We start from the raw sequence: 27,847 nt of genomic DNA on the forward strand, positions 1-27,847 counted from the left end.
CAAATGAATGGTACAGATCAACGAGACTTGGGCCTCTCGCATACTAAGTGGGGTCCATGGTTTGACGATCCAAGCTGTTGATCTTATTGGCCCGCCGACCAGATTGGATGGTTTCTTCTATTGATTTCAATTGATGGGAGGCCTGATATGGTGAAGTGAGAGAACTTCAATACTCCACCACAGCTTAACATGATGCAAATGGATGCAGAACTAACATTTATACAGATTCCCAATCCATACAAACCAAATTCAAATGAACAGTCCAAACAGTTGATGGAATTTCATCCCATTGTCAATGAATGTGTTGGAAGTCAATCCTACCTAGAATTCAAGGAATGAAATCTCTCACATTCCATTCCAAATTCCTGATCACAGAAAAAGATAAGGAAAGAGCTTTCAAAAATCTTAAAAAATAAAACATTGCCATGTAGCAGTGGCCCACCTCATGAATTTTCCTCCATGCCTGCAAGTGGGTCACCCCTACTTTTGTTCATCTTTCAGAATACCCAACTCACCATCTTATCCCCACTTTCTTCCCCATCTCACAAGCTACCCAAACCTGAAAAATGCCTGATAATTACCCCTTGAAAATTAAATAATAATAATAATAATAAATCCTTCCTACATCTAGAATAGCTAGTGAGAGGGGCCATTTCTACAAATTCTAGGGGGATAAAGTCTCCTCTCTACAAACTAAATGGTGGAGTCCTACTTCAGTACCACTATTTAAACTCCAAGCTTTCATCATCTTAGCAGTCTTGAACTGTGTTTCTCAATTCAAATTCCTTTCTCAAGATCTTCTCGTCGATCTTTAGCTGGTTTATATGCTTCCAGACACATCGAATGTGGGCCCCATCTTCTCGTTTTTCATTCGTGTATAGAATCGAGCTCCGGTAGACTGAACGCCGTAAGTTCTCAATCCAAAGTTTCTGAATTTTCTCAAACACTGGCCCTGAACATGAATCTTCAAATGGGTGGGATTCAAAAGTACTGTTTGGTTCTGTTTTTATCAGTACTAAGCATTTCACTTACTGCTACATTTGGAGATAGCTCGACAGATTCTTATTGGCTTCTGAGAATCAAATCGGAGCTTACAGATTCTGAAGGAGTTCTTGCAAGTTGGTCTTTGCAAAGTGATATGTGCAGATGGTATGGAGTGAAATGTTCAAATGATTGGACCCGCGTTGTGGGTGTGGATTTATCAGGAGCTGGATTGTCCGGTTCGATATCGCCTGACTTTGCTCACCTCGTTGCTCTTCAGAAGCTGGACTTATCTTCAAATTCTCTCACTGGATCAATCCCGCCTGAGCTAGGAAGTCTCAAGAATTTAGAAGAACTGCTCCTGTATTCGAATTTCCTCTCTGGTAAGATTCCTTCTGAAATTGGTCTTTTGGAAAAGTTGGAAGTTCTTCGGATTGGAAATAACAGGCTATCAGGAGAAATTACGCCGTATCTTGCAAATTGCACTGATTTAGAGATTTTGGGTCTTGCTTCTTGCGAATTGAATGGAAGTATCCCAATTGAAATCGGATATTTGAAGCATCTGAAATCACTGAATTTGCAGAAGAACAGTCTCACTGGCCACATACCAGAAGCAATTGGCGACTGCCATGAGCTTCAGAATTTCTCAGCAGCTGGCAACGCGCTCGAGGGAGGAATACCGATGGCATTTGGAAAGCTGGAGTTCTTGCAGACTCTAAATTTGGCAGAAAACAGACTCTCTGGAGAGATTCCCACCGAGGTCGGGAACCTGTCCAATCTGAGATACTTGAATTTGCTTGGGAACCGATTGGTTGGTGGGATTCCCTCCGAGCTGAATCAACTGAATCAGCTGGAAATCCTAGACTTGTCGAAGAACAGTCTTTCAGGGATGATCAATCTTTCTGCTTCCCACATGAAGAATCTCAAGTATCTAGTCCTGTCTGAGAATTTTCTGTTAGGTGGGATTCCGGCCAGCATCTGCGACGGAGAAACAAATTTGCAGAATCTGTTTCTGTCTGGAAACAATATCTCCGGTGGGTTCCCATCAGAACTACTCAAATGCTCTTCGCTCCAAGCATTGGATCTTGAAAATAACAGTCTCAATGGAGCGATACCTTCTGGTATCGACCGGCTAGAAAGGCTCACCGACCTTCGGCTTAATAACAACAGCTTTACGGGGACAATACCGCTGGAGATTGGAAACCTAAGCAATTTAAAGAATCTAGCACTGTTCCACAACAGCCTTGCAGGAAGAATTCCAGCAGAAATTGGAAAGCTACAGAGGTTAACTATCGTTGATCTTTATGAAAACCAGATGTCGGGGACGATACCAAGAGAGCTGACAAACTGCTCGAGCTTAACTGGGATCGATCTCTTCGCAAACCATTTCGAGGGTTCCATCCCATCGACGATGGGGAAGCTCAAGAATCTAGATTTCCTTGATTTGAGGCAGAATGACTTCTCGGGTCCAATCCCACCAAGCTTGGGCTACTGCAAGAAGCTTCAGGTCTTGGCCTTGGCTGATAACAGGCTGTCAGGAGCATTGCCGCCGACTTTCCGGTTCCTGACGGATCTAACCACCCTATCTCTCTACAACAATTCTCTCACGGGTACGCTTCCAGAATCTCTCTTCCTCCTGAAAAATCTCACAATCATCAATTTATCTCACAACATGTTCAGCGGCAGCATCGCTCCTCTCACCGGGTCAAGCTCGCTGAGGTTGTTGGACTTGACTAACAACAGCTTCTCAGGTCCGATCCCTTCAACACTCGCTGAATCAAGAACGATGGCCCGTCTCCGTCTGGGGCAGAATCTTCTTGCCGGCAACATCCCAGTAGAATTAGGCCGACTTACAGAGCTCACATTCCTTGATTTATCTTCCAACAATCTCATGGGCGAAATACCAGATGAGTTCTCGTACTGTAAGCAACTGGCCCATCTCCTTCTCAACAGAAACCAATTAACAGGCATGATTCCTTCATGGTTAGGGAGTCTACGAGCTCTTGGAGAGCTCGACCTGTCATCCAATAACTTCAATGGAACAGTGCCCGCTGAGGTCGGGAGCTGTTCAAGCCTACTCAAGCTTTCTCTCCACAACAACAATCTTTCAGGCAAAATCCCACCAGAGATGGGAAATCTTACTTCCTTGAATGTACTCAATCTGCAGAAAAACAATCTCTCCGGCGAAATTCCTTCGACAATCCAGCATTGTAGGAAGCTCTACACGTTGAGACTGTCGGAGAATTTCTTGACAGGAGGAATCCCGTCTGAGCTAGGAAAGCTCACCGAGCTACAAGAGATGCTTGATCTCGGCAAAAATCTCTTGTCTGGAGTAATCCCATCTGCTCTAGGGAACCTAATGAAGTTAGAGAGATTGAACCTCTCTTTCAATGACTTCCGAGGAGAAGTTCCACCATCACTAGGACAGCTAACTAGCCTTCATGCGCTCAACCTATCAAACAATCTCCTCCATGGCCAAATTCCTCCGACTCTGTCAAAATTCCCACTTACCTCCTTCTTGGGCAATGAAAAACTGTGTGGTCTGCCATTGAATTCATGCATACAATCACTGGGTTCGGAGAGAAAGAAGCTATCAAATACTGCAGTCGCTGGGATTATGGTGGCGATCGTGTTTACTTCGACAGTGATAGTTATGGTTCTGCTTTATATCATGCTTAGGATTTGGTGTAATTGGAGAAAGGTATCCATTTCAAGCTCGGATAGCGGCGGATTTGAACGTAAGAAGGAAGAGGAGAAATGGGTTTATGGAGATGAGAGAAATGGTGAGTATTGGAAAGTGAATTCCTTGGCTTTCGTTTCTTCGCCAGAGAAGCAGATGCCAACACCAACATGCATTTTTCATCTGAAAATGGAAATGGATAGCATGGAAAACACATTAGTGTAGGAAATCTCTGCAATGTACTACATTTGATTAGCTTTTTTCTGTTCTTTTTTTCTGTTTTGTGAAGTGAGTTTGAGAAGATTTCATTCCATGGCCTTAACTGTCATAACTGTCAGGGGATTTTTCATCTTGTGAGGGGTTTTTTTTTTTCAAAGCTGTACAGAGGTTAGTCCTCTTTTGGATTTTTACAAATCACTGCCTAATTATTGTAGAAATTATATCCCCATATCTTTATTAGAATGGTTTTCATTAAGCTACCTCATTAATCTGGTTTTTATTAAGCTATCTCATTAGATTTTTAACAGAAGTTAGATTAGGGGGGTTGTCTTTTGTAAATTATGAAACTAACTTCTTGCTGAGAATGCCTCTTTAGCAATTAAGTGTTCTCCAGTCAGAGAATAAGATTGATCACCCGATCTCATTTTGGGACCATGACACGGGGACAATGGATTCCACAACTTGGTCGGTTCTGATTTGAGTTATTATATGTGGCGTGTACAATCTACACCGCATATCTAACAACAATCATACTCGGGCAGAGTAATAAGTTGAAATTAAGTCCAAAAAAAATGCAATAAAGAAGAGGAAAAAATAACTTTATTGCTATAATTGGAATCAAGAGTACATGAGCCAAATGAAAATAAGAAAATGAGATGATTTGGAGATTCACTCACTCAAGAAGTTGGGAATCACTCACCCAATAAGAGATAACTTGGGACTCGCCCGGGGTTATGGAATCACTCACCCAATAAAAGATGAATCACTCAACTCACATATAAAAAAACTTATAGAGAACAACTCTAGAATGCCCTCCCTCATGGAGTAAGTACTACATCTATAAGGGAAAAGCTTAAGTATAATATAGTGCTTCTTTGTGTATTGAGGGTTGTATCAATCTTCTCCCTATTAAAAGAACTCATCCTCGAGTTCGGTTTGGTAATTCCTTTCCACATTATTCTATTGATATCCCGTAACTCCTTATCATTGATCCAAATATCTTCATATTGGAGTTTGTTCTCTCATCAAACGAGATATTTAGTATTAGTATTTTGCCCTGTACCCACGGACCATCGGTGGAATGTTACCAAGTCATGGAAGCATTGCACTTCAGTAATTGATTTTAGGCTGGGCTACTTCACACTTGTTTTAATTTTCTCTTCATATACTTTAATGCTTTTGGATGAGATAAGATAGCCCAAAAGGACTACATTGTCAAGCATGAATGATTTTATTTTTTTTGGGTTGATATATAGCTTATTTTCACGCAAAACACGAGAAGCGGCTGAACTTTGTAAATAATAAGAATTTTACATATATTTGATCCAATCATTTCATCAAGCATTTTATGAGTATCTTTATCATTAGTTAGCTCATCATCATTAAATTTCATAGTCTTTATTCATTCCACCTTTATTTGGTTCGGTCATTTCATTATACACTTTATAGTCTATTTTTGTTATAAATTGGCTCCTTATTATCAAATTTCATGTGGCCTTTTATTCACTCCACATTTCTTTGATTCGGTCATTTCATTAAACACTTCATACATACCTTTATGATAAATCGGCTCATTATCATCAAATTTCAAGTAGTTTCATTACCTTTATTTGGTTTGATCATTTCATCAAACATTTCTTGGACATCTTGATCATAAATCGGAATACTTATAAATGACTTATGCGGGAAGACTTCACAAAAGCTCCTCCATCATGTGTTGTACATTGTTATTAGTATGCCTTAATTCTTCAATATCTTCGCGAATGTAGACATCTTGAAATAAAGTCGTCCATTTGGCCAATTTTTTTTTTTCATCTTACTATAAGAAATCAAGCTTGATCTAAGAACAGAATTTGCTCTAATACCACTTGATGTGGAACCCAAAGAAACACAATAAACTGGAGGAAAGAAGAACTTTATTACTATATTCTAGATTAATAGTACATGAGCCAAATGAAAATAAGAAAATGAGATAACTTGAGAATTCACTCACCTAAGAGGTTGGGGAATCACTCACCCAATAAGGGTTAGCTTAGGGACTCACTCACTTAAGGGGCAGGAGAATCGCTCACCCAACAAAAAATAGCTTGGATGCTCACTCACCTAAGGGGTTGGGGAATGACTCACCCAATAAGAGAGGAATCACTCAACTCACAAATACAAAACTTATTATAAAAAATTTATAATAATAATAATAAACAACTCTAGAATGCTCTCTGTCTTGAAATAACACTTACCTATATAAGAGAAAAAATTAAGTATGATATAGTGCTTCTTGATTTACCAAAAGTTGCATCACTTTCTCTCGCGAGCACGGAAAAACTAGATTTGAATTTCATACCTTCCCTTTTATTAGACCATCTTCCACATAAGATTCACCATGCTTTCTTACAACTCAATGGTCAAATTCTGGATTCTGTGTAACAAAAATTCTCTATGGGACCCACCATGACAATGTTTGTGTCACATCTATTTTGTCCATCCATTATGCGAACTCATTTTAAGACATAAGCTAAAAAATTAGACAAACCTAGAGCTCAATTGAGCCACACTAGAGGAAAGAGCGGGGACAAGGATGCCTACCTTTGAAACCTTCCTGGGGCCACCAACATTTTGGATCAAGATGATATTTTTGTTTTCACTTCATCCTAGCGGGTCTTACCTTATGGATGGTTTGGATGGGATATAAGCATCACAGTGAGCCTCAGGAAAGTTTCAATTGGGGGGCATCCCCATCTACACTCTCTAAGTGTGGCCCATTTGACTTTTGGATCAACCTCATTTCTGTGCTCACATCCAAACATGATATGATGAAATGATTGGACCTCACAACGACATCTCGGTGGGCCCCACAGTATTTTTGTAACCAATGTTATACGAAACTGGCTTTCAAAAGAACATGTGATAGTTTGTTCAAATACATCCCAAATTACATTGTGAGGGACTGTGGCCTTTGAATTTGCATTATATATGTTCCAATGATCTAAATTGTATATAATATTTCTCGCTTTGTATGGTGGATAGAAAATGTTAGGTCCCAGTCCCTGACCCGAATGGTATGAGACCTGATCCGAAGACCTAACTGGACAAAAATAGGGTATTTTGGATATTTCCATATATGAGGTATAAATACTGTTTATGGGTGGAATTATCTAGTTTTTGGGACTAAAAAAGGATTGGGGCTTTAATTCTTGTGAGAATTCGCGTCTTTAACAAGCATTCATTCTTAGAGTAGACATAACACTGAGCCACCTACATCTTTTTTATTTTCTATATGTTTGGTTTTCTTTGTTGCATCAGTTCATCTTCTTATAGAAAATAAACCAAAGCTCTCAATTGAGTTATTTTAACAATTCAATAATTCAGCTCTTTTGCTTTGATCATAGATGGTCACTGTATTCTTAGTACAATTTAAGATGAGAATTATTCAAGCCGAAATCATTTTGAGAATCCTCAACCGAAGAGAGTCATATTACAAGAACGGTTTCGGGCATTAGAAAAAACCCAAATCAAGTCGCTGGAGTCCTAACTTGTTTTATATTGTAATAAGTCCGCATGTATTCTACCACTTCAAAACTTATAGCCTCTCCTTATCACGCGCACGATCTCTAGGCCCACCCTAGCTCCGTAGACCAATGTGGTTTTTGTCACATCTACTCCGTCCATTAGTTGTGCTCCCAATGGTAGGCCTTTGGGCCTAAAACAGCCATAAAGTGAACTTAGTGTTGGGGGACTGCGGAAGTACACGGAGATGAATCTAGGATAGCAATCTAATAACATCAAGCAAACACAAAGAGAACACAGCGATTTAATGTGGAAAAACCTTTTTAAGAAAAAATCACGACACAAAGCGAAAGATGATCACTATGAAAGCAGAAATTACAAAGAAAAAGAGCTTACCCGATTCAAACAACCTCGAATCTCACCTTTGCTATACCATTTAAAACCCTAGGATAATTTAGAAACCCTTAGAATACCTTCCAATCCCATTTACACTCATATATATAACCTTGGAAAGAATCCCAAATGAAATTGGAAACAAATCCCGCAAATTTACAGCTTTGCGAAAAGTCTGCGCAGAATTTGTCGATGTCATCGAAGCACTGTCGATGCCATCGAACTAATCATGTTGATGGTATTGAAAAGTGTACAATTAGTTCAGCAACCAACTTAAAAAAAAAAAAAAAAAAAATCTAGAAAATATCGATGGGATCGAGAACTCTTTGATGCCATTGAAGGTAGCATTGAACAGACAGACCCTGTATCTGACTTGATTTAAGACATCAAATGTAACACTTATGTGAGCGAGCAACACCACATGGAGCAATGAGGATGGAAAGTCAATCACAAGTTTGTGTGTGAGGCGACTTTCGCATGTATCTTTCATCAACACATTCATTTGGTGTCTCACAATGATAAGGGGAAGATACAAAAATCAACCTTGTCCGAAACTCGAGTAGGCCACATTGTATGAACTTGGGCTGTTTTATTAAAGTGAAATACAAGGAAAAAAATTGTTAAAATCTAATAATTATGATTTTCTTACATGTCTGTGCCGCCAGGGTAATTCCATTGTCCTCGATATAGGATTAACACAGTATGCTTTGATTTTCGGTTTATACAACTAAGCCATGGTTTTCTAATCCAGATCGAAATCATCATGGATGTACCATGAATGACGTATTTCTAAGATAAAACAATCTTATCTACCCAATCTTGGGATTTTTTTAGATGGATGACACGGTGTCAGTGAAAAAGCTTGGAAAATACCGATGTCGGCGCTCTCTTTCAAATGCATTGCCAACGTCATGATGGTACATTTACCACATGGTGATTTCTCTCCTTTCAAACAAACCATTTTAGGCAAAATTCTACATTAGCTTACATGACTTTTATATTAGAATGATCTTTTTTTTATGTATGGTGAACATAAGCATTCTCAGCTGATGGATGAAATAGATTTGGTGTATACAGCATATTGGGTGTTGAAATGTTGCCTAAAATTTAGGATATTTATTAGAATAGAGAAATCCAAGGGATAGTGCTTAACAAAAATAACTAAAATTAATTAGGTTATTTATTTATTTATTTATTTTTTATTAAAGATATTGGAACAAAAATACCAAATATCTAGATAATGTGTGTATAGAGAAAGGAATGCTCACCTGCACGCCTTCTTACCTGACCACCTGTGCACACCTTCGCACACATGTCATGGGCATAGAATCTGAACGGTCCACATGACGTGGCACCCCTTGAAACTTAAAAGCCTAATTTTCAGCCTGATCCAAAACTCTAAATGCAAATCAAGGGAGGAAAAGGGATCGATGACAAGCAATCGCCATGGCGAGGATCAATGAGACGAAATCAAAGATTCAATCAACAGCAAGGATATGGGTACAGCTATAAATGGTTAGAACCCATAGGTATAAAAACATGTCAAAATAACAAAATCCCAAAAATATCTGTTCACGTGTAGGCTGGGCAGGAACCACTGAATGGGTTGCGTTTGGATGAGCTATTGAATTTTATTGCAATAGTTAGTATAACAGAGTGGATGGCCTGCATTCCCCGTGGCTTGGGGCACAGCGATGTCGTTCTCACACGGCGCATGTCTAAGGATCCAAACCAGGCATCCTGCGGGTCCCATTGTAGATTGGTCCATGACTGAAAATTGATTTGATTGGAATGTCATCATTGTCTCTCTCTCTTTCTTTTCTTTTTTAAATTTGTATGCCACCATACAAAAGGCTAGGATGGACCAAACATTGGATAAGGCCCATTCACCGTTGAGAAAACTAGATGAATGGTTTTGATCTCAACCATGTATGCCACGTGTGCAGAAATGACATGGAGGCACGAAAATAATGAATATTTTTAGGGAAATTTAGGTTTTGAAGAGTTGTGGAATAGCTTAAAGTCTTTATTTGAGTAATGAAAAACGATTTCACTCACTTTAAAATTTCTTTAATATTTTTAATAAATTTATTATTTTAAAATTTTACTGTTATGAGAAAATTACGATTTTAGAGTACATCTCCGTAACTCTATATATATATATATATATATATATATATATATATATATATATATATATATATATATATAAGTTTAAAACTAAATAATGATTGTAATTTGATTATATTAAATTAATTAAAGGTTTTAAACATTTAGTTAATAGTTCTATATTTTTGAGATGTTTACCTCACAATTACTCTACGATTTGAATTTTACAGAACGATGACTTAAGAAACCAATCTTCCTTTTTAGAGGAGAAATTACACTCTATTCCTTTTATTGCTCTTAACAAAGTAGAGAATTCGTATATGTAGAGCTTACATGATACTGTCTAACATCCAACTCTTCCGACAGACGAAAACCAACAAGATTATTAGCAAACCAAAAATATGGTAGACACAATTTTTTATACCCAATCTGTCACAGCTAGACCCAATTGTTGATATGACGCCATGTGTCAGCACCACCATACATAATATTAGGAGAAGATAAAGATCAATGGTAGGAGATAATGAGGATCAAGAGGCATTTTATTCAAGGACCGATCTTAATTCTTATAATTGGTAGCTTGGTAGATGACCGATCTCTTTAGAACTGGTAGCTTGGTAGATGACTAATCTCTTTGGAACTGGTCTTAATTCATCTATTTTATTGCCTAGGGTCACATGATATTCAGTTTGAACTGAGATGTTTTCGGCTCTAGCACGTCCGACACATACATATACATAATTCGCACAATCAAATCTCATCTAAGCACCACACGTGTGGTCATGTGTCTGAATTATATCCAAAACCAATCATAAAATAGGCCAATAAAAAACAATATAGACCACTCAAAACATTCTAATTCAAGCGTATCTCATATGATAATTTGATTGACCTAATTTTTTGTTTGTGCAATCAACATGGTGGGGTGAACATGTCAGATGGCTTGGATGTTAAACACATACAACATGGCCCCCCTTGTCTCACTTTTCATTTAAATTAGGGCATTTTTATAATTTCATTTCTAACCATCTAGACATAATTTGTAAAATGTGAATTCTTGAGGAATTTTGGGATAAAATTTCCTCATATCTTTCTTTTCAATTTTCAATTAAATTAGTCAGTGGATTGGATATGGGTTGACCAATCTATAAATGACTAACATTTTTAGGGCACCGCGGAAGCACACAGAAATGAATCAAGTGGAGTAATCCAATAGAACTAGACAAACACAATGCAAACACTCCGAATTTAACATGGAAAAACTTTTGTGGAAAAAAATCACAACACAAAACAACAATAAACACTATAAAAGCATAAAATTACAAGAGATGTGGGGAATACCCAATTTGAACAAACCTCGAATCTCCCGTACAAGCCCTTGAAACCTTAAGAACTAATTAGAAAGTCTTAGATAACTCTCAATCCCATTTACACCCAAATATAGCCTTTGAAAGGATCTCGATCGAATTTGAAAACGAATCCCAAATCATTCGATGACATTGAAGTTACTTCAAAAGCATCAAACTAATACCAAAATGTTCCAGCGACTAAATATGGAAATCAAATTTTATTGATTGCATCAAACCATCTTCGATGGCTTCAAACTTGACATCGATATCATTGAATACTCGATATCATTGTAATGACACCTAATATGTCCAACAACCAACTGAAAGAAATCTGAAAATTTTCAATGGCATTGAAGCCTGTCTGATGACATCGAAAATGACATCGATAGGATGAATTATATATTTAAGAGATATATCAACAAATGTCTATAAAAAAATCTTCTGTTTGCCACAAGTAGCACAGAGGGATTCCTTACTTATTGCAATGTGATAGGGATTCCTTGCTTGATGCAATGTGACTGTACCACATCATCGTGCAAGAAGGTAGGAAATCCATGCTCGTGGCAAGTAGAGGATCCGGATTCCTAAGCTTGTAACGTAATTCAACTAACTAATGCATCCAAACGCAGCCTAAAGTTCCATTAGCAAATGCCCTGGATCTCAAAAGCCGAGAAAATCCAGAGGTGGAATCTAGGAAGAAGTAGGAACCTTATCCGAGTACCCAAGTATCGGATTCGGGTCCTCTACTGGTTTTACTCCCTTGCGCATGCACCCGAAGATGTGACCACCTGTCAGATGGGTGCATGCGCACGTGGAGCGCCCATCAAGAACCAAATTCGATGTATCCGAGCCGTTCATCATCCAGTGTTATGATTGTGTGTTAGGTAGACTTAGCTCCACTTCTTTTAGGCGAGCCTTTCAATGGAAAAGAAGAGCAATGGGGATGGAAATCCTCTACAGCTCATGTTGTAGAAAGATAGCGCAACAACTGAGCTCTGTGGGCTCACCGTGATGTTTGTGTTACATCTGATCCGTCCATCAGTTGTGAAACCTCATGTTAGAACTTGGGCCCAATAATAATTGATATAAAACTCATGTGGGCCACACCACAGGGAACAGTGGGATGGGGGACGCCCACCAAAGAAGCCTTACTGAGGCTCACCCTGTTGTTTATATGTCATCCAAACCGTTAATCAGGTGAACCCTGGAAGAATGAAGAGAATTCCCAAAAGTTAGATGCGTGAATTTTGGATTTTTTGTCGTGGTTTTACGTTGTTCTTGATCATTTTTGTTATTTGCGGTGAAAATTAGGTGGCCAAACTGATGGATGGAGTGGATGTACCAGTAACATCAAGGTGGGCTCCACGGAACTCGAGTGTTGCACGCCCTTTTCTACAACAGCAGTTGCAGGGGATTCTGGTCTCAGCGGCTGGGATTTTACTTTGATCCCCTTTCGTTCATGGTTAAAAGACTACTCGACGATTCGAACCCAACTCGTTTTGGTCCCCGCGAGTTGAACTTTTGGACCGTTGATATTATGGGCCCCATCGATATCCTCCATGATTTCCCGCATGTGAGGCCTAGAATTCGATTGTTTGAATCATTGAAAGGATGGGCGACATACGAATACCCCGCCTGCATTTTTAACATGTGGGACCCAAAGCTTAATCATTTACACTGTTGATATGATGGACCATCCATGCGGATAGACCGTCCCAAAAATTGTAAAGGGTCTCATCGAGTGGAAGTGATTTGTTACTCTGGCAGCGAATGACACTTGATATGCTTCTTAGGCGGGTACTCAGATATTCTACTCGTGCAATGCATTAGCACAAATGAAACTAATTATATTGTGAACCCAGTGTTGATTGGTTGAGCAATCCTAGCCTCTAATTCGTGGAGATCTGTTTATTGAAATAGGGCTGCTTATATTTTCAATTTTTACCCATGAATAAACACCTACCAATCCAATAGTCAGATAATCAAATCTGTGACTAGGCCCGTTTGGTGGACAACTTCACTTGAATTACCTGCACCCATGTATGCAATTTCAGCTTATTTGAAAGTGGGATTAGGTGGTGTAGAATAGCATTTGGTTCCATGTAAATTCCATCTTACATTTGGAATTCAATGGAAATAATTGGATTATAATCTGGGTATCATTTAATTCTTGCACATTAATGCATATGTTTTATCTACGTTATTCATCTATATGTGCCCTTTAGAGGTGACACTCGAGTTGCATATACATATAGGTGACTAACATTAGTTGTAAAATTTGGTTTGTCGACCATAATTTTATGGTCCACCAAATTTTAAAATATTTTTTCCAAAAAAAAAAAAAAAATTGATCCCAAATATGAAATTGGACGGTTAAATTTTGAATATTTTCAAATATATAATCCTTATTAAATGATGTTAATTTCATCATATGTAATTCAATGTCACCTAATCCCATGTTCCAAATGCACACCCATGTACTTTATAAGTTCCTACATATCATTTATCAAACATTGTTAAATTTCTTCAGGAAAGTCTCTTTAAAGTCAATTCTTTTTATCTCCGTATGAAAGCCACTCGACTAACAAAAAAATTTAAAAAAAAAAAAATTTAAATTTTTTTTTTTTTTTTTTAAATGATAAAGAAAAGAAAATTTATGTTTATACCCCTGCACGAGACATATTATATATAGAGCCAGCCCCACTCAATTGCTTGGGCCAGAATAAGCCAAGCTAGCATGGGCACTATTGGGTCGCCCTAAAGTCTAGTGGTCCACAAGTTAGGGCAGGCCTGAAATTTTTGTCCCAATGACTAGGTGTGCCCAACCTCATCTGTTTTAGTAAAGCAACTAGACCTAGAACTGGACCAACCTAATCCGCCAGGTTGCACTCCAAGTCAATAGCAGTCTTACCGTTAGGAAGAAGCCAAGATAACAAACAGAACTGATTACATAAAGGCAGGGTTCAATGCCATTGAATCGGGTAGTTTCGTTCACCACTGATACGGGTCGACCGAATTGACCCGTATCAGTCTGTTTTCATGGACGATACCAAAATACATCAAGATGTACGTATCAGTTTAAGACGATATTTTAAACTTTTCATGGGCAACGATATTTCATCGGATTCATTAAAAGTTTAATAGCCACAAGACGTGTTAAAATAATTTTTATTCTCATCTCCCTCTTTAATATTGTATCTATTGGCTACGCAATTAGCAGTGCAAGCGCATGTCTGTAAGTAATTGATTCCTACTAACTCATGGCATGTGGCCACAAGTAGCATCAACTGTTATTGTTGGAAGGTCAAGAGTACTTTTGGCTGCACCTAATATATATTTGGTGCAACCAAACGCACCACTAAAGTAAATTACTATGAGGGCTAGTCTATAGAAGAGTAGGAATGCAAATGGTCTAGTCAAGGGGGGTCGGACCCAACCCACTTATTTAAGAAAGGGTTATAATTTTGGACCCACGGCCACCCATTAAAATATAGATCAGGTATAGGTTGGGTTCAGGTTAAAGTAGTCAACCCAATTATTTAATAGAACCCTACCCATGTGTCGGGTTACAGTTTACATACTCTATGGTTAGGTTATCACAAGTAGCAGAAAGAGTAACCACGTTTAGAAAAAGACTAACTAATTTTCTTTGGGTCCAGGTATGGCCATGGGTTGGGTCCATTTGATGTAGTGTGGGTTGTAGACACTTTCATGGCAAAGATGGACCAAAGAAGGCCCGATTGAAGGCAGAAATTATCCGGACCGTTATAACCTTAAAAGAGTCACATCTTGCATACTGAAATGAGTTTTTTGACATTATATATGATTTTGGGTAGGAAAAACTACTTAAGCTAACCAAACAATTCTACGCTAAGTTACCCACGCTAGATTTGTGAGATTCAATCAAATTGATGGTCAAAAGTCCCATTTAATTTCATTTTTACTATAAATAATAAATTTTAGTTCAAATTTAATTTCATTTTTACTATAAATAGTAAATTTTAGTGCAAGGTATAACTTTTGATCCATTGAGTTGTAGAAGTCGCGCCCAACATGAAAATGGCTTGGAAGAGTTGGAGAATAACGTGATTGGGCCAAATTAGACTCTTATTTTTTTTTGCCAAAAACCATGAAGTCTTGTAGGAATGGCATTTGTCTATAAATAATAAGTTTACTAGTTATTGTAACTCATGTTTCTATAGGGTGTTTGAGTTGGGGTTTAGCATAAAACTTCATCTTAGGTTTGAGTTCTTATTAAAAAAGTTGTAATTTCATTTTTTATTATCAATCAAGTTATTTACATTTATTAAAAATATTTCTACTTTTATACCTCATGGATTCAAGAAAGCTATGTGAGAAGAAAGTCTAGAGAGCTCCATGGATTCGGAGTAGATATCCTTGAGGAAGATGGTGATCGACCTCATCACATCCCTCCATGCGTCACCATTTTAACATGACCTCAATTGAACCCATTTAAAAACCAGGTCGAGGTCTGGTCAAATTGATTTTGAGACGACCTAGAGCTGCCCCATGGTCCTAAATTTTGGTCCCAAATATGAAATTGTGATGCACCGAAAGGGTTCGGTGCGAAAACCTACTTGTGGTTAGAGACAACTGGTCTCTCGCGGACAAATCTTGGCCATTGGATCAAACAACCAAAGTAGGATTGAAAGAAATGGCCTTGAAGGCCCTACAACAGGCTAGATCGGGTCTGGATCGAGCCGGGTGGGCCCAGATAATGAATGGGTTTTAGGCCTAGGGCCAGCCCTTTGGCTGACACACCTGCCTGAGCCTGACCTGAAGTGGTTCAGACCAGCCCATTGACAGCCCTTGATAATAGCTATTTGTATGAATGATATTTTTGGGTCTTGCTCCATCCACGATGCCAACACAAGGATAGTAATCTTGACCATTGGCCTGTTGTGTTTAACCTTTGGTTGGCCATGCCAAACACGTCCTTCAAGAAATAACAGAGGCTAAACAATCCTATCCAACAGCTTCTTCTTCTTTTTTTCACTTTCCAGCGCTTACTATTGCCTACTGACTTTTTTTGTTTGTTTTGAAAACTAATGATCTGATAACTATTGTTGGGGGGAAAATCCGACAAGTCGATAAGTCGGCTTATGGAATGGACCAACTCTACTAACATGGCCCGAACTTTAGACGCTGAGCCTAACCGAGGTCCACATGTCCTAAGCTAAAGGTGAGACCTCTAAGGAGACCGATGCACCTTTAAGGACACTCAAAAGGCTCCTCAAAGGCCACATAATACTGACTCAACCCATAGGTCGGTTATAGATCGGGTACAGATCGACTAGACCTTGGCTCGACCCAGGCCCGACCAAGCCTCTAGGTCGACTGTAGGTCGGCCGTCAGTCGGGGGTAGGACAATTATGGATCGACCGTGTCTCAGCCGATAGTTGATTAAGGGTCAGCCATCGTCGGTCGACCATAATATAGTCGATCCACAAACTGGCCAGTATGAGCCACCCGGACAGGCCAACACTGCAGGGTCGGTCGACGATCGGGAAGTGATTTCTGACCCAAGCAAGTCAGGCTCCGTCGGTTATACCCTTCTGGATACTCGCCGTTACATCCGACCCAGAACCGAACTGGAGACTTAGCTCGATATTGAAAATCCACCTTTCGAGATTCTCGGAAGATAACTCCTGACCCCGGAAATCTAGTAGACCTAAGATCTCGGGATCGTCTTGGATAGCGATGAATCTCCTACATATCAGGGAAGGATCTCAGAATCACGGGATTACACCTCCTTTATAAATAAGAGATGCCTAAAGGTGAAAGACACACATTCTCACCCCTAAACCCTTTACAAGCTTATTAGACCCATATTACAGGCCTGACTTTGGCATTGGAGGGTCCCCTGCGTTAGTTAGGGTCTCCTTTGTCCTCTTCCTATACAGGTTCAAAGGTAGCAGAAAGGGGTGAGCCAGAAACTGCATCAACAACTATGATCATTTCATGAATTTCTGTTTTTAATTGTTTTCCATTTTTATTTTTTTATTTTTATTTGTTTTAAAAAAAAAAGAAAAAAAAGACAGACGGTCCTAATTGGTGCATCACTATGCCACCTATGCTGTGCCAAGATAGGGACTACCATATTCTAATTCCACTGGCTCAATGGTATCCACAATGTGGCTTGCAATGGGCTAGGCTAAGGCTAGCCTATGTTTGCCCTAGCCCAGCCCTGGCAATTGTTTCATAGAAGTAGCCTTTCATATTTTTCTACATCCCCATACATTTCGTCCAAGTGCTCTCAAATCTATAAGGTGCATTTGGAAGTCACTATATTTGAATCCAGCAGAAAATTAAAGATTGTCATAATTTAGTCTACTCTGGGAAAAAAAAAAAACTCTACCGTCTTTCCTAACGGCAACGGCAGCACAAACAAAACTTAATTTTGATTTCCGTCTCCGGAGATTTTTCAGAGATTTCTTCTCCCCTCAATTCTAATTTCAAATTCCTTCCTTTTACAGATGGATTTCATCAAAGCTCTCGCCGAAAGAAAAAATGGATTTTTTCTTTTAACAGTCGGAGGCCCTCCTTCCCCAATCTCTCTCGCCCATTTTTCATCGGGCAGCTAATAGCCCATTTCGGCTATTTCATCTATTCATCCATAGAAGGTCCACCCCATCTCACAGGTATTTTAATTTTTTTTATATAATTTGTTTACAAATTATTTATTTTATATATTATTTCCTCCATTCAAAATCCTTTTTTTTTCAAGGCTATAGATATTGAAGTATTGTTTGTCTACATCTGAATTTCTTGATCAATATCAATAATGGTAGCTGTAAATGACTGATGTATACTTTTGTGAAAACCCAAATGTTATCGTTAAACCCAAATCTATACTTTTGTTTTTTGTTATGGGTGTTTGACTGTAATTTTCCTTTTAAAAAAGAACAAAAAATCCACGGTTGTACAGATGATCCTGGCCCCATCATGGATAGAGCATGACAAAAAAATATAGTGAATAAATGATCCTAGAAATCTGATCTGGGGCTATCAAATGTACGGTTGTACAAAGAAGAAAATATCAACCATTCAAAATTCAACAGGCAAAATCACATCATTAAGATCTAATCGGTTCCAATTACTCTTGCCTTTGTTCACGATGAAGTCCCCAAATTTGGGAACTCTGGGTTGGCATATACATGCATATTACAGGTGCATTCGAGTTGAGTTGCAACTCTTCTAACTCGGGGATGAATCGGAGTGACTCGACTGAGTTAGCTGACTCATCCAGTTGACACGTGATATCGAATCTAAGTCGACTCAGACAAGTCAGCATGGGATTTGTCCAAGTCTTCAAACCATGGATGCATGTGTGTAATACATCAGTCATTTACAGCATTTGGGTTTTCACACATCACCATCATCTTAAATATCAATAATGGTAGCTGTAAATTCTATACTTTTGTTTTTTGTTAACCTTGATATGTTGCATTCTTATTTGCTGATTAAAAAATGTTGCATTTGTTTTTTTTTTTTTGCAGATTGGACAGATCCGGCGCGAGCTAGTTTTCTAAATGTTTTAAACACAGGTGGTGTACAAAGGTACGCATTTCACCTTCTCTTATTAGGCACATGTCGTTAAACCTCATCCTTTTTAGTTTCAGTGGCTTGATTTGAATTTGTCTTGTAATACTTTGGTCCTTTATTCCTCCATTCATTTATTATCTCAAACCATTTCATTGCTATGCTTTAAGTTCTTGTTGATTAGATCTTTTTAAAAAAATTAAGATTTTCAGGCACCTTTCTCATGATCCGCAGAATCAACGTATCATGGAATAAAATAGAAGTCAAGCATAAATAAACTTTTCAGGCATTCTATTGTTTACAACCACTCACTAGTCATAGCGAAAGCTTTCTCACACGAAGGGACATCAAACAAATAAAATAAAATAAAATAAAAAAGGTAAGATGCTGCAATTCATCAAATCGGCATATGTGAAACATCAAGAATGTCATATTTGATTTGGGCAGAACACATCCATATGCCACCAAAAGCGGGAACTCCCAACGTACAACAACTGCTGAGTTCGACCACAGTTAAACTTAATTGACTTGCTGAAATAATATCATAGAAACATTAAGCTAGTTAAAAGACTTGAAAGTTTCTAGCATATAGTAATCAGAACTTACATTCAGGACCCAGGATAACCGTTGATTTCTCCGCAACAACCTTGTGGACATAGATACCTTCAAAAAGATAACCAAAAAATATCCTCAGATTTGGCCTTAGCTTTAGCTATAAGATATTGACATTTCCACCACTGTTAGTTTTGATGTTATTTTGCCACTATACAATAATTTGTAGTTAGAAATAAAAATTAATATGCCATGTGTATGCATAAAGTAATTAGATTATTGTTGTAAAGTAGATCATTTATTTTCAAACACTATTTTTGCCTTTCAGGTCAATGGAAAGTGCAAATTTCTTCAAATCATGGACACCACGTGAGGTGGAGGACACGTCTCAATCACAACCTCATATAGACATTGAATTAGAAAAGGATATAAATGAATTAAGAAGCTCTAATGCATATACGAGTGATTCAGGCATAGATGAAAATGTATCAAATTTGAAAATTGGTATGGAATTTGAAACAGAGAAAGACGCATACAAGTTTTACAATAGTTATGGACAGAAAGTCGGTTTTAGTGTTCGGATTGATACTAGAACTATAGACCATAAGACGAGAGTAGTGAAAATGAGAAAATTCATCTGCTCTAGAGAAGGTAAACGATCATTTGATAAATATGATGTAAATGTGAAGCAATACTGCGATGAAACAAGAACAAGTTATAAGGCATACATGATCATTAGGTTGGGAGTTAACAATAAATATCAAATTACCCATTTTAATAGTGATCATAATCATATACTTGCATCTCCAGAAGAATCACATTTACTAAGATCACAACGAAAACTTTCTATAGCTCAAGTAATAATAGTTGATGACTGCGACAGATCCGGTATAAAGGTAAAAGTAACATTTAATTTAATGAGTAGACAAGCTGGTGGTCGACAATATGTTGGACATAATATGGTAGATTTCAAGAATTACTTACGGACGAAAAGGATGAATTCAATGAAACAATTCGATGCTGAGGGTCTACTGTAATTTTTCAAAACAAAGCAAGTTGAAGATCCACAATTCTTTTACTCTATTCAAATTGATTCTGAAGATCATATTACCAATATTTTTTGGGCAGATGGAAGAATGATTTTAGATTACGATCGTTTTAGAGATGTAATTTGTTTTGACACAATGTATAGAACAAATGAGTATGGATGACCATTTGCACCATTTCTTGGTGTTAATTATCATAGACAAACAATTTTTTTAGGGTTGCACTTCTATATGATGAAACCATTGATTTTTTTATATGGTTGTTTAAAACTTTTTGTAATGCAATGTCTAGAAAAATGCCTCAAACCACTCTCACAAATCAGGATAAGGCAATGTCAAGTGCGATTAAAACGGAATTAACAAGAAAAGTTCACCGTATTTGTGTTTAGCATATGTTTCAAAATGCGTGCAAACACCTAAGTCATTTATTTAATTCTTCTGAATCTTTTGGCAATGATTTTAGTAGATGTGTCTGTGATTTTGATGATGGTGGTGAATTCCACCATGCATGGGAAACAATGATTTAGAAATATGATCTTACAAATAATACATGGTTGCAACAATTATTCAATGAAAAAGAGAAGTGGGCATTAGTGTATGGAAAAAAAGTATTTTGTGCTGATATGAAAAACACACAACGTTGCGAAAGTTTGAATAAGTAGTTGAAGAGATACTTACATCCAGGACAGAATATTCTCAGATTTTTTGAACACTTCGAACGATTGGTGGATGATAGAAAGAACGCTAAATTAGAAGCAAATTTCAAAATGACTCAAAGTTCACCAACTGTGTTGTTTCCTATTAATATCTTGGAGCATGCAACTAGTGTTTACACGACAACCATTTTTAAATTATTCCAGTCTGAGTAAACCAACAGTCTTGGTCAAACTGTTGAAAAATTAAAAGAGTCTGGGATGGTGATTAAATACCAAGTACGTGAATGTAAAAAAGCATAGACTCCACATCGTTACCGTGAACTCAACAGATGAGTTTTTTAAATGCATTTGCAGAAAGTTTGAATTTATGGGTATTTTATGTTCCCATATATTAAAAGCAACAAATCATATCCTCACAAGACTGCCACCGAAGTACATCTTAAAGAGGTGAACCAGAGAAGCTGCTTCATATTCCTTTCCGTCAGTTATTAGAGGATGTGGCTTGGATGGAGACTCTAAGAAACTACGTTTTCATCGTTATAATAGCTTGATTTCCAGCTTTCTTAAGTTGTCATCAATGGGTTGTGAAAGTGAAGGGTCATTTCAATGTGCTATTAAATATTCTAAGTTGATGCATCAAGAATTGCAAAAAAAAAAAAAAAAAATTAAAGAAAAAGCAAAATTAAAAGGACCATCATCCACTGAAGATTGTTGCAATAATAACGACAGTTATAGATAGGATGATTGTGTAATTGTAAATGTTGACAATGTACAATTGAAAGACAAAATCGTTGAAATTATAAATTTAAAAAAAAAAAAAAAAAAAAGCTCATGAAACAGGAATGGGGAATCTCAATGACTTTACAAAAGAAGATCGAGGAATTAAAAGAAAATGAGCTAAAATTGTTGAAAGTAAAGAAGAAGCTTATAAAAGCAAGAGAAAGGAGCAATGTCATGGTAGACGTAGATTTAGGAATTGTATGGAAAAGGAAAAAACAAAGAAATGCCAAAAGAAAGTGCAGAAAAGTGAACCAATCTTATACCCTACTATTGAAGATTTCATAGATGCATCAAATCCAATCCATCATCATACATGTCTCACAAAGGTACAATGTAACTATCTTGATTTAATATGTAGAAATTTAAATATTTTAAAATCAATGAAAAAAAATTAAATGATAAATTTATATTTATTTGTGAACTTGATTTTCATGTTGTTACTTATATCAGGGATACAATGGTGGTTGTTTGGATCCCGTGACTACGTACTTTCAATCAAGGTTATCTCATTCCGTCATTCAACCACATCAATCCGTGCAAGACCATCTCCAACCCTCGATTCACTTTCCTAATAATTTAAGTTTCACTCAATTACTTAAGGTAAGGAATTGCATTTATGAAATTTTTAAATAAATTATATTAAATCTCTTATATTTTTATGATACTAACTTGGATTCATGGAATGATTAATATGCAGAATACTACAAATTATGTACGTAGCATTCCAACATCCTGTGGCAGGTTGTAGTAGTAGTTCAATAATTGGAAAAGAATGACAATAACCCTCGTGACATATGAATGTTCTAAGACAAAATTTATTATTTAAATGTCATTGATTTTCTACTCATGCTATCGTAAATGTTTGCTTGTACGGACAGCAGATTACAAATTTTGAGCACATTTGTTCTTCTCGTTATTTGTTTTAGGTGGCTGTTACTTTGTCCTTAAATTTATAGTTTTTGTGGATGGTATGCATTTTATCCGTAAATAACTAGTTCAAAAATTAGATGATTAAACTATGAGTACTTTACTCTTTTTGTTATTTATTTTTAACTAGTTCATGAAATTTGTGCTTGGAATGGAAGTACATGGTGGAATATCAAAATATTCTGGTATTTTTATTCTTCATTGGTTTATTCATCTAGGTAAATTGTAGCTAGGAAAACAATAATCTTGCTTCAGGAATGAGTGATTAAATATTATATGTTTTGTTGTTATTATTATTATTTTATTTTATTTGTTAAATTTGAGATGGGTTGTTTCCCACCTTTGAAACATCTTTTGTGCGTATCTGGAATAGGGCCTTATATGAGATTTCTTGGTGAAGCAGGATTCATGAACCTAATCCCGAAAATCTGGGACAAGGCTAGATTTAGGCTATTGTTCATTAATCTAACATTTCATGAGTCATACATCAGGAACATTCTAGTATATCAGATATGAAAATGTGTGGAGAGAATGGTTGGTGAAACGGGATTTACAAATCTGACTGCAAATAGCTGGATAACTCTCTGATGCTGATGAAGTTATAGTCTTATCTTTAAGCCTCAGTTGGTGAATGTAGCATGTCATGATCCATCAATCAGACATATGCTAAGTTATCAGATACTGGAATGTGTGGAAAGACAATCACCAACTGCATTCTTTAAGAGGTGAACCAAAACAATCCATTGAAAATCTCATAGATGATGCAGTAATCTCATAGATGAGCACAATTGCTTGATTAGAACAATTTACGTTTCATGGAATTGTGTTTCCTCACTTTATCTTTCAGCAAATCCAAACAGAGGTTGAATGAAGAGGTTGAAAAAGCCAAAATGTTTTTTTTCCCTTAAAAGTTGGCACTCTTTCCCCGTGACTTGCATTTTCTATATGCTCTGTTTTATAAAATAACCTTTTATTTTATTATTATTTCATATATTTCTGCACCCATCCTCATCATATTGTTATGTTGATAACTATACTCACAGCATCCACCTTTAACTTGTTGCTGCTCTGGTAACTATACTAGACGACACTCCATTGTTCACTACTATATATAGCACATGGACTGCATAAAACCTAATCTGGGAGCCTAATCTTTTAATGTACATATCTGTAGAGAAATGTATTGTTCGCGGCTTACTGTTTATAGTGGCATTCCAATTGCTTATGATCTTTTATTTATGGCAAGTCCATTCAACATCTTCTGATGATTTTCTAGTAGATCTGCTTGTGTCGAAGTTTTTCAAGTACATAGATATTTGGTATGGCCTAAATCCCTAGTTTAAATTTTAATAGATTCGATGTATGCAAGTACCATTTTTCAATTATTTTAACAACCTTAGGAGGCATTTCAAAATAAACCTGTTGAAATTGGAATTTTGAAATGTTATTAGATTCTCACCAACCATCTTTAAATGATTAAAGACAATGGGCAGGTTGATTCTCTTTGCTTGTAGTTATTAGAGCTGTGACGTAATGATAATGGTACTATGATAATGAACAATGACCAACCACAATTATGAAAATAATAATATTTTGTAAAAAAAAAATTTTAAAAGACTAATTTTAAATTTTTTATTGAATTTCATTGAGTACATAAGACCCAAATCAAGAAAAATTACAATCAATCAAGGGAGATTACAATCAATTAAAAATAAATTCAAGAAAAATCAAATTTGTCTAATTGAATTTTGTATAAGAAAAACGGGGGGGGGAGAGGGGAATGAAAATTTACTGAGTTGAAATCAAATATATCTCTATGGGAAAGACATTCCATAAATTTCATTAAGTAAACACCACAATCAACCCTGCTAATACCAAACAGAGACAGGTAAATATTATTAAATAAGAGTAAATTCATATTTTAAATGAAAAATAACTTACGAATTTGGTTGCTGGGGCATTCTTGGTCTATAAAGATAGTAAATCCAGCACATTCTATTTCACAATTTTTTAATAAATGGATCTTCAAACGTGAAACCTGCATTTATAATAAAGAAGTATTAAATACTTTCTTAATCACAATTTTTTAAGTTGAATGTTCTTCCATTGAACAAATTAATATACATACCATCGTATTGATGTAGGTTGATGCTTGGTAACCTTTGAGAGAGTTGTAAATTTAAAATATTTTTCTCTTTAAGTCAATTACAAGCAAATACCAATGGGACATTTCATTCAGTGGGATCATAAGTTTTTCTTTACTCTTTAGTTCGTAAGGAATCCTCCTTTTAATACTTTCAATTTTTGTATCATTACCATCATAATATATCTCTTCAAATTTGTTGTCTCATTTCGCTATAATTCTCGTTATACACACATATTTCTGAAATGGTCCAATTTAAATGAAATTAACATCATTTAAACACAAATTACTTATATATAATAATTTTGTTACACATATAAATGAGAAAACTTACATAAAACCATGCGTTGAAGAAGTGGTATTTTAATAAATGATACCCACCACTATTTTCTCGAATAGCCATCAATTCGGTATACTTGGATATAACCTACATCAAATTTAACATATTAATCAGTTAAGTCATATCTATGAATAAGGGATCATACCTCATCGTAATATAACATTTAAATTATACCTCATCATCTACCCATTTCATTGGATTCAACAATGACTCTAGGGATCTCCTTTTGACAAGAAGTGGGCCAAATATTTGATTCATAAGGATATATATTATCATATTATTACAAAAAGATTTAAAAAATAAGTGGGTGGATTAAAAAGTAAATACTTAAAGCATCTTACTTGATATTATTCTGAGCTTTAAGAATCGTAATTGCATTCACCTCTTCTTGGGATAACATATACTCATCACTCTTTTCCATACGTGATTGGATTTCAGGAATTTCACATATACTTTTACCTTTGGTTTTACATGAAATTTCAGTGTATGGACATTGTAAGACTTTTAAAGGAATCTTCCTGCCCTGCGCTTTAACACGCTTCACTAAAGAGTTTTGATTTGCAATAAAAGTCTTTTTTATCTTCGTATTCGCATGAACGGGAGTAGAAATTTGTGGTATGTCAAAATTTACTTGCAATATATCTTTGATTATCTCATATGATGTAGCTTCCCAATCATAGTTTCTCTTTAACTCTTTCACTTCATCAGACAACCATTGTATGATTATTTCTTTATCAAATATCTTATCTCTTAACTTTTTGTTTTCCATCAGTAATTCTCGGTACTCACTATTATCTTCATTTTTCTTATTCTATATATAAATTTAAAAAACATAATATCTTATTTAGATTAAAGCATTCCTAATTATTATGAATGAAAATTAAATACATATGAAAAAGTTTATTAAGATTACTTGTATCATTAACTTCTTTATACTGTTCAAAATTTTAGGTTTAAATTGTCTGCACATTTCGTTGACTGCACTTAATATCTCTTGTATAAAAATCATAAGAATCAATAAAATGGAATTAGTATTCTAACGCATTGTGATATATAAAATATACACAAATTAAAAATAATTGTTGTATTGAAAATAATTACATTTTTCTCTTTATTTTGTAAAAATATAGGTTCCAAATGACTACATATTTTTTGGGTGATATTTAAAGCCTATATGCAAATCATAACAAAAATAATAAGAAATTAGTATCACAAGATAACATGATTAAAAAAATATATGCATATATAAAATATCTGTTAAGTGGGGAACAGTTACAATTTTCTGAAACATGTTAACCAATTTACGTTCCAAATGACGGCATATTTCTTCTATAGTATTTGATGTATCCTATACGTCAATTAAAAATACAAATATTGTTTAATGTGTAATCACTATTGATTGCATATTGAGTACAAAAAAAGAAACACGAATCACTTACAGGAGGAGGTAATAGATTTCTCTTTTCATACGTAGGCTTTATTTCTTCAATAACCTAATGGATATAAATATATAAATGTATATACTTTATTTGAACAAATTAAATATTAATTTTAAAATCTTAATTGAATTAAATAATTGATTACCTAAGTGTAGATGAGATTATCAATATATTTCCTATATGTGTTAGCATGTTGGTAAGCACTTCTACCTATCTCAATAAACATGAATACACCATTTTTGTTGTTAATATTGGCTAATGAATGATGTGCTCTTGTAACCATGGCTATGCATAAAATAAATTCATATGAGAAAGACATATGAGAACGAAAAGAAAAAAAATTGATAAAAGTACTTATTTACTTAATTCTAGTGTCATGACACATCCGTTCACATAGCTCTTTTTCTCCTCCATACATTTAGAAATACTTCTAACTAAAAACTCATAAACAACAGTCGCCCAATCATAACTATACAACTTTTTCAGGTTATTCACATATTGCAACAAAAATTTTGGTGTGGCATGATTTGAAGTTAGAAATAAAATTATAATAAATATATACAAAATAAAGAGTTTGGTAAAGTCGGCTAAACATTCATCCAAAGTCTCTTCCATTCACCTCTTAATATTTTTCTCAATCAAATTCCTCAATATAAGAGCACTTGAAAAATATTTATTTTTAAAATTTTCATCGCAATCTTCTAGTTTCTTCTTCATATCTATATACTTTCCATTCATACTCAACCCCAATATCAAAGTAATGTCTTGGGGTTTAATAAATAGCCTATTTCCTCCAATGATGAAACTTTTATTTTCATTATCCCATCTACATATAATAGTATTTAAAAATGTGCGTTGAACTGCTGACCTTAGAAAATGCAAAAATTCCTTAAAAGGAGTGGTTGATATTGCTTTTTTATGTTCATCTTTTAAATTAATTTGATTGATAAAATCAAAAAAAAAAAATTTGGTAGGTACATCTGGTGTTGTAATCATAGTTTTTTGATTGAAATGACTCATCCTTCAATCATAAAAATTAATAACGATTAAAGTCATACATAACTTTTATATCTCATTTTAAAATTTGATTTTTTAAAAAAATCAGAAACATAATGAGAGGTTACTCACCATGTTAAGTACAATATACTTTTGAAGAACTTGTCAAA

At 35.8% G+C, this 27,847-nt stretch overlaps 1 protein-coding gene and 1 long non-coding RNA gene across 2 annotated transcripts; both read left to right on the plus strand.

Moving 5' to 3' along the window:
- Positions 1–522: 522 nt before the first annotated feature.
- On the plus strand, positions 523–3,972 carry LOC131235250 (LRR receptor-like serine/threonine-protein kinase GSO1). The gene has a single exon (XM_058232390.1). It carries the CDS (start codon positions 959–961, stop codon positions 3,884–3,886), a length of 2,928 nt encoding a protein of 975 aa, XP_058088373.1. The 5' UTR covers positions 523–958; the 3' UTR covers positions 3,887–3,972.
- Positions 3,973–22,006: 18,034 nt separating this feature from the next.
- LOC131235519 (uncharacterized) lies at positions 22,007–22,623 on the plus strand. The gene is made up of 3 exons (XR_009166186.1): positions 22,007–22,158; positions 22,283–22,432; positions 22,530–22,623. It is a non-coding gene; the product is annotated as an uncharacterized LOC131235519 (long non-coding RNA).
- The last annotated feature ends 5,224 nt before the right edge of the window (positions 22,624–27,847 follow it).

The sequence above is a fragment of the Magnolia sinica genome, chromosome 19, assembly GCF_029962835.1.
Source record: "Magnolia sinica isolate HGM2019 chromosome 19, MsV1, whole genome shotgun sequence".
NCBI classification, from domain to species: Eukaryota; Viridiplantae; Streptophyta; class Magnoliopsida; order Magnoliales; family Magnoliaceae; genus Magnolia; species Magnolia sinica.

What these genes read in the sequence shown, in the direction of transcription:
- LOC131235250 (XM_058232390.1), top strand. Translation starts at nt 959, where the DNA reads ATGAATCTTCAAATGGGTGGGATTCAAAAGTACTGTTTGGTTCTGTTT.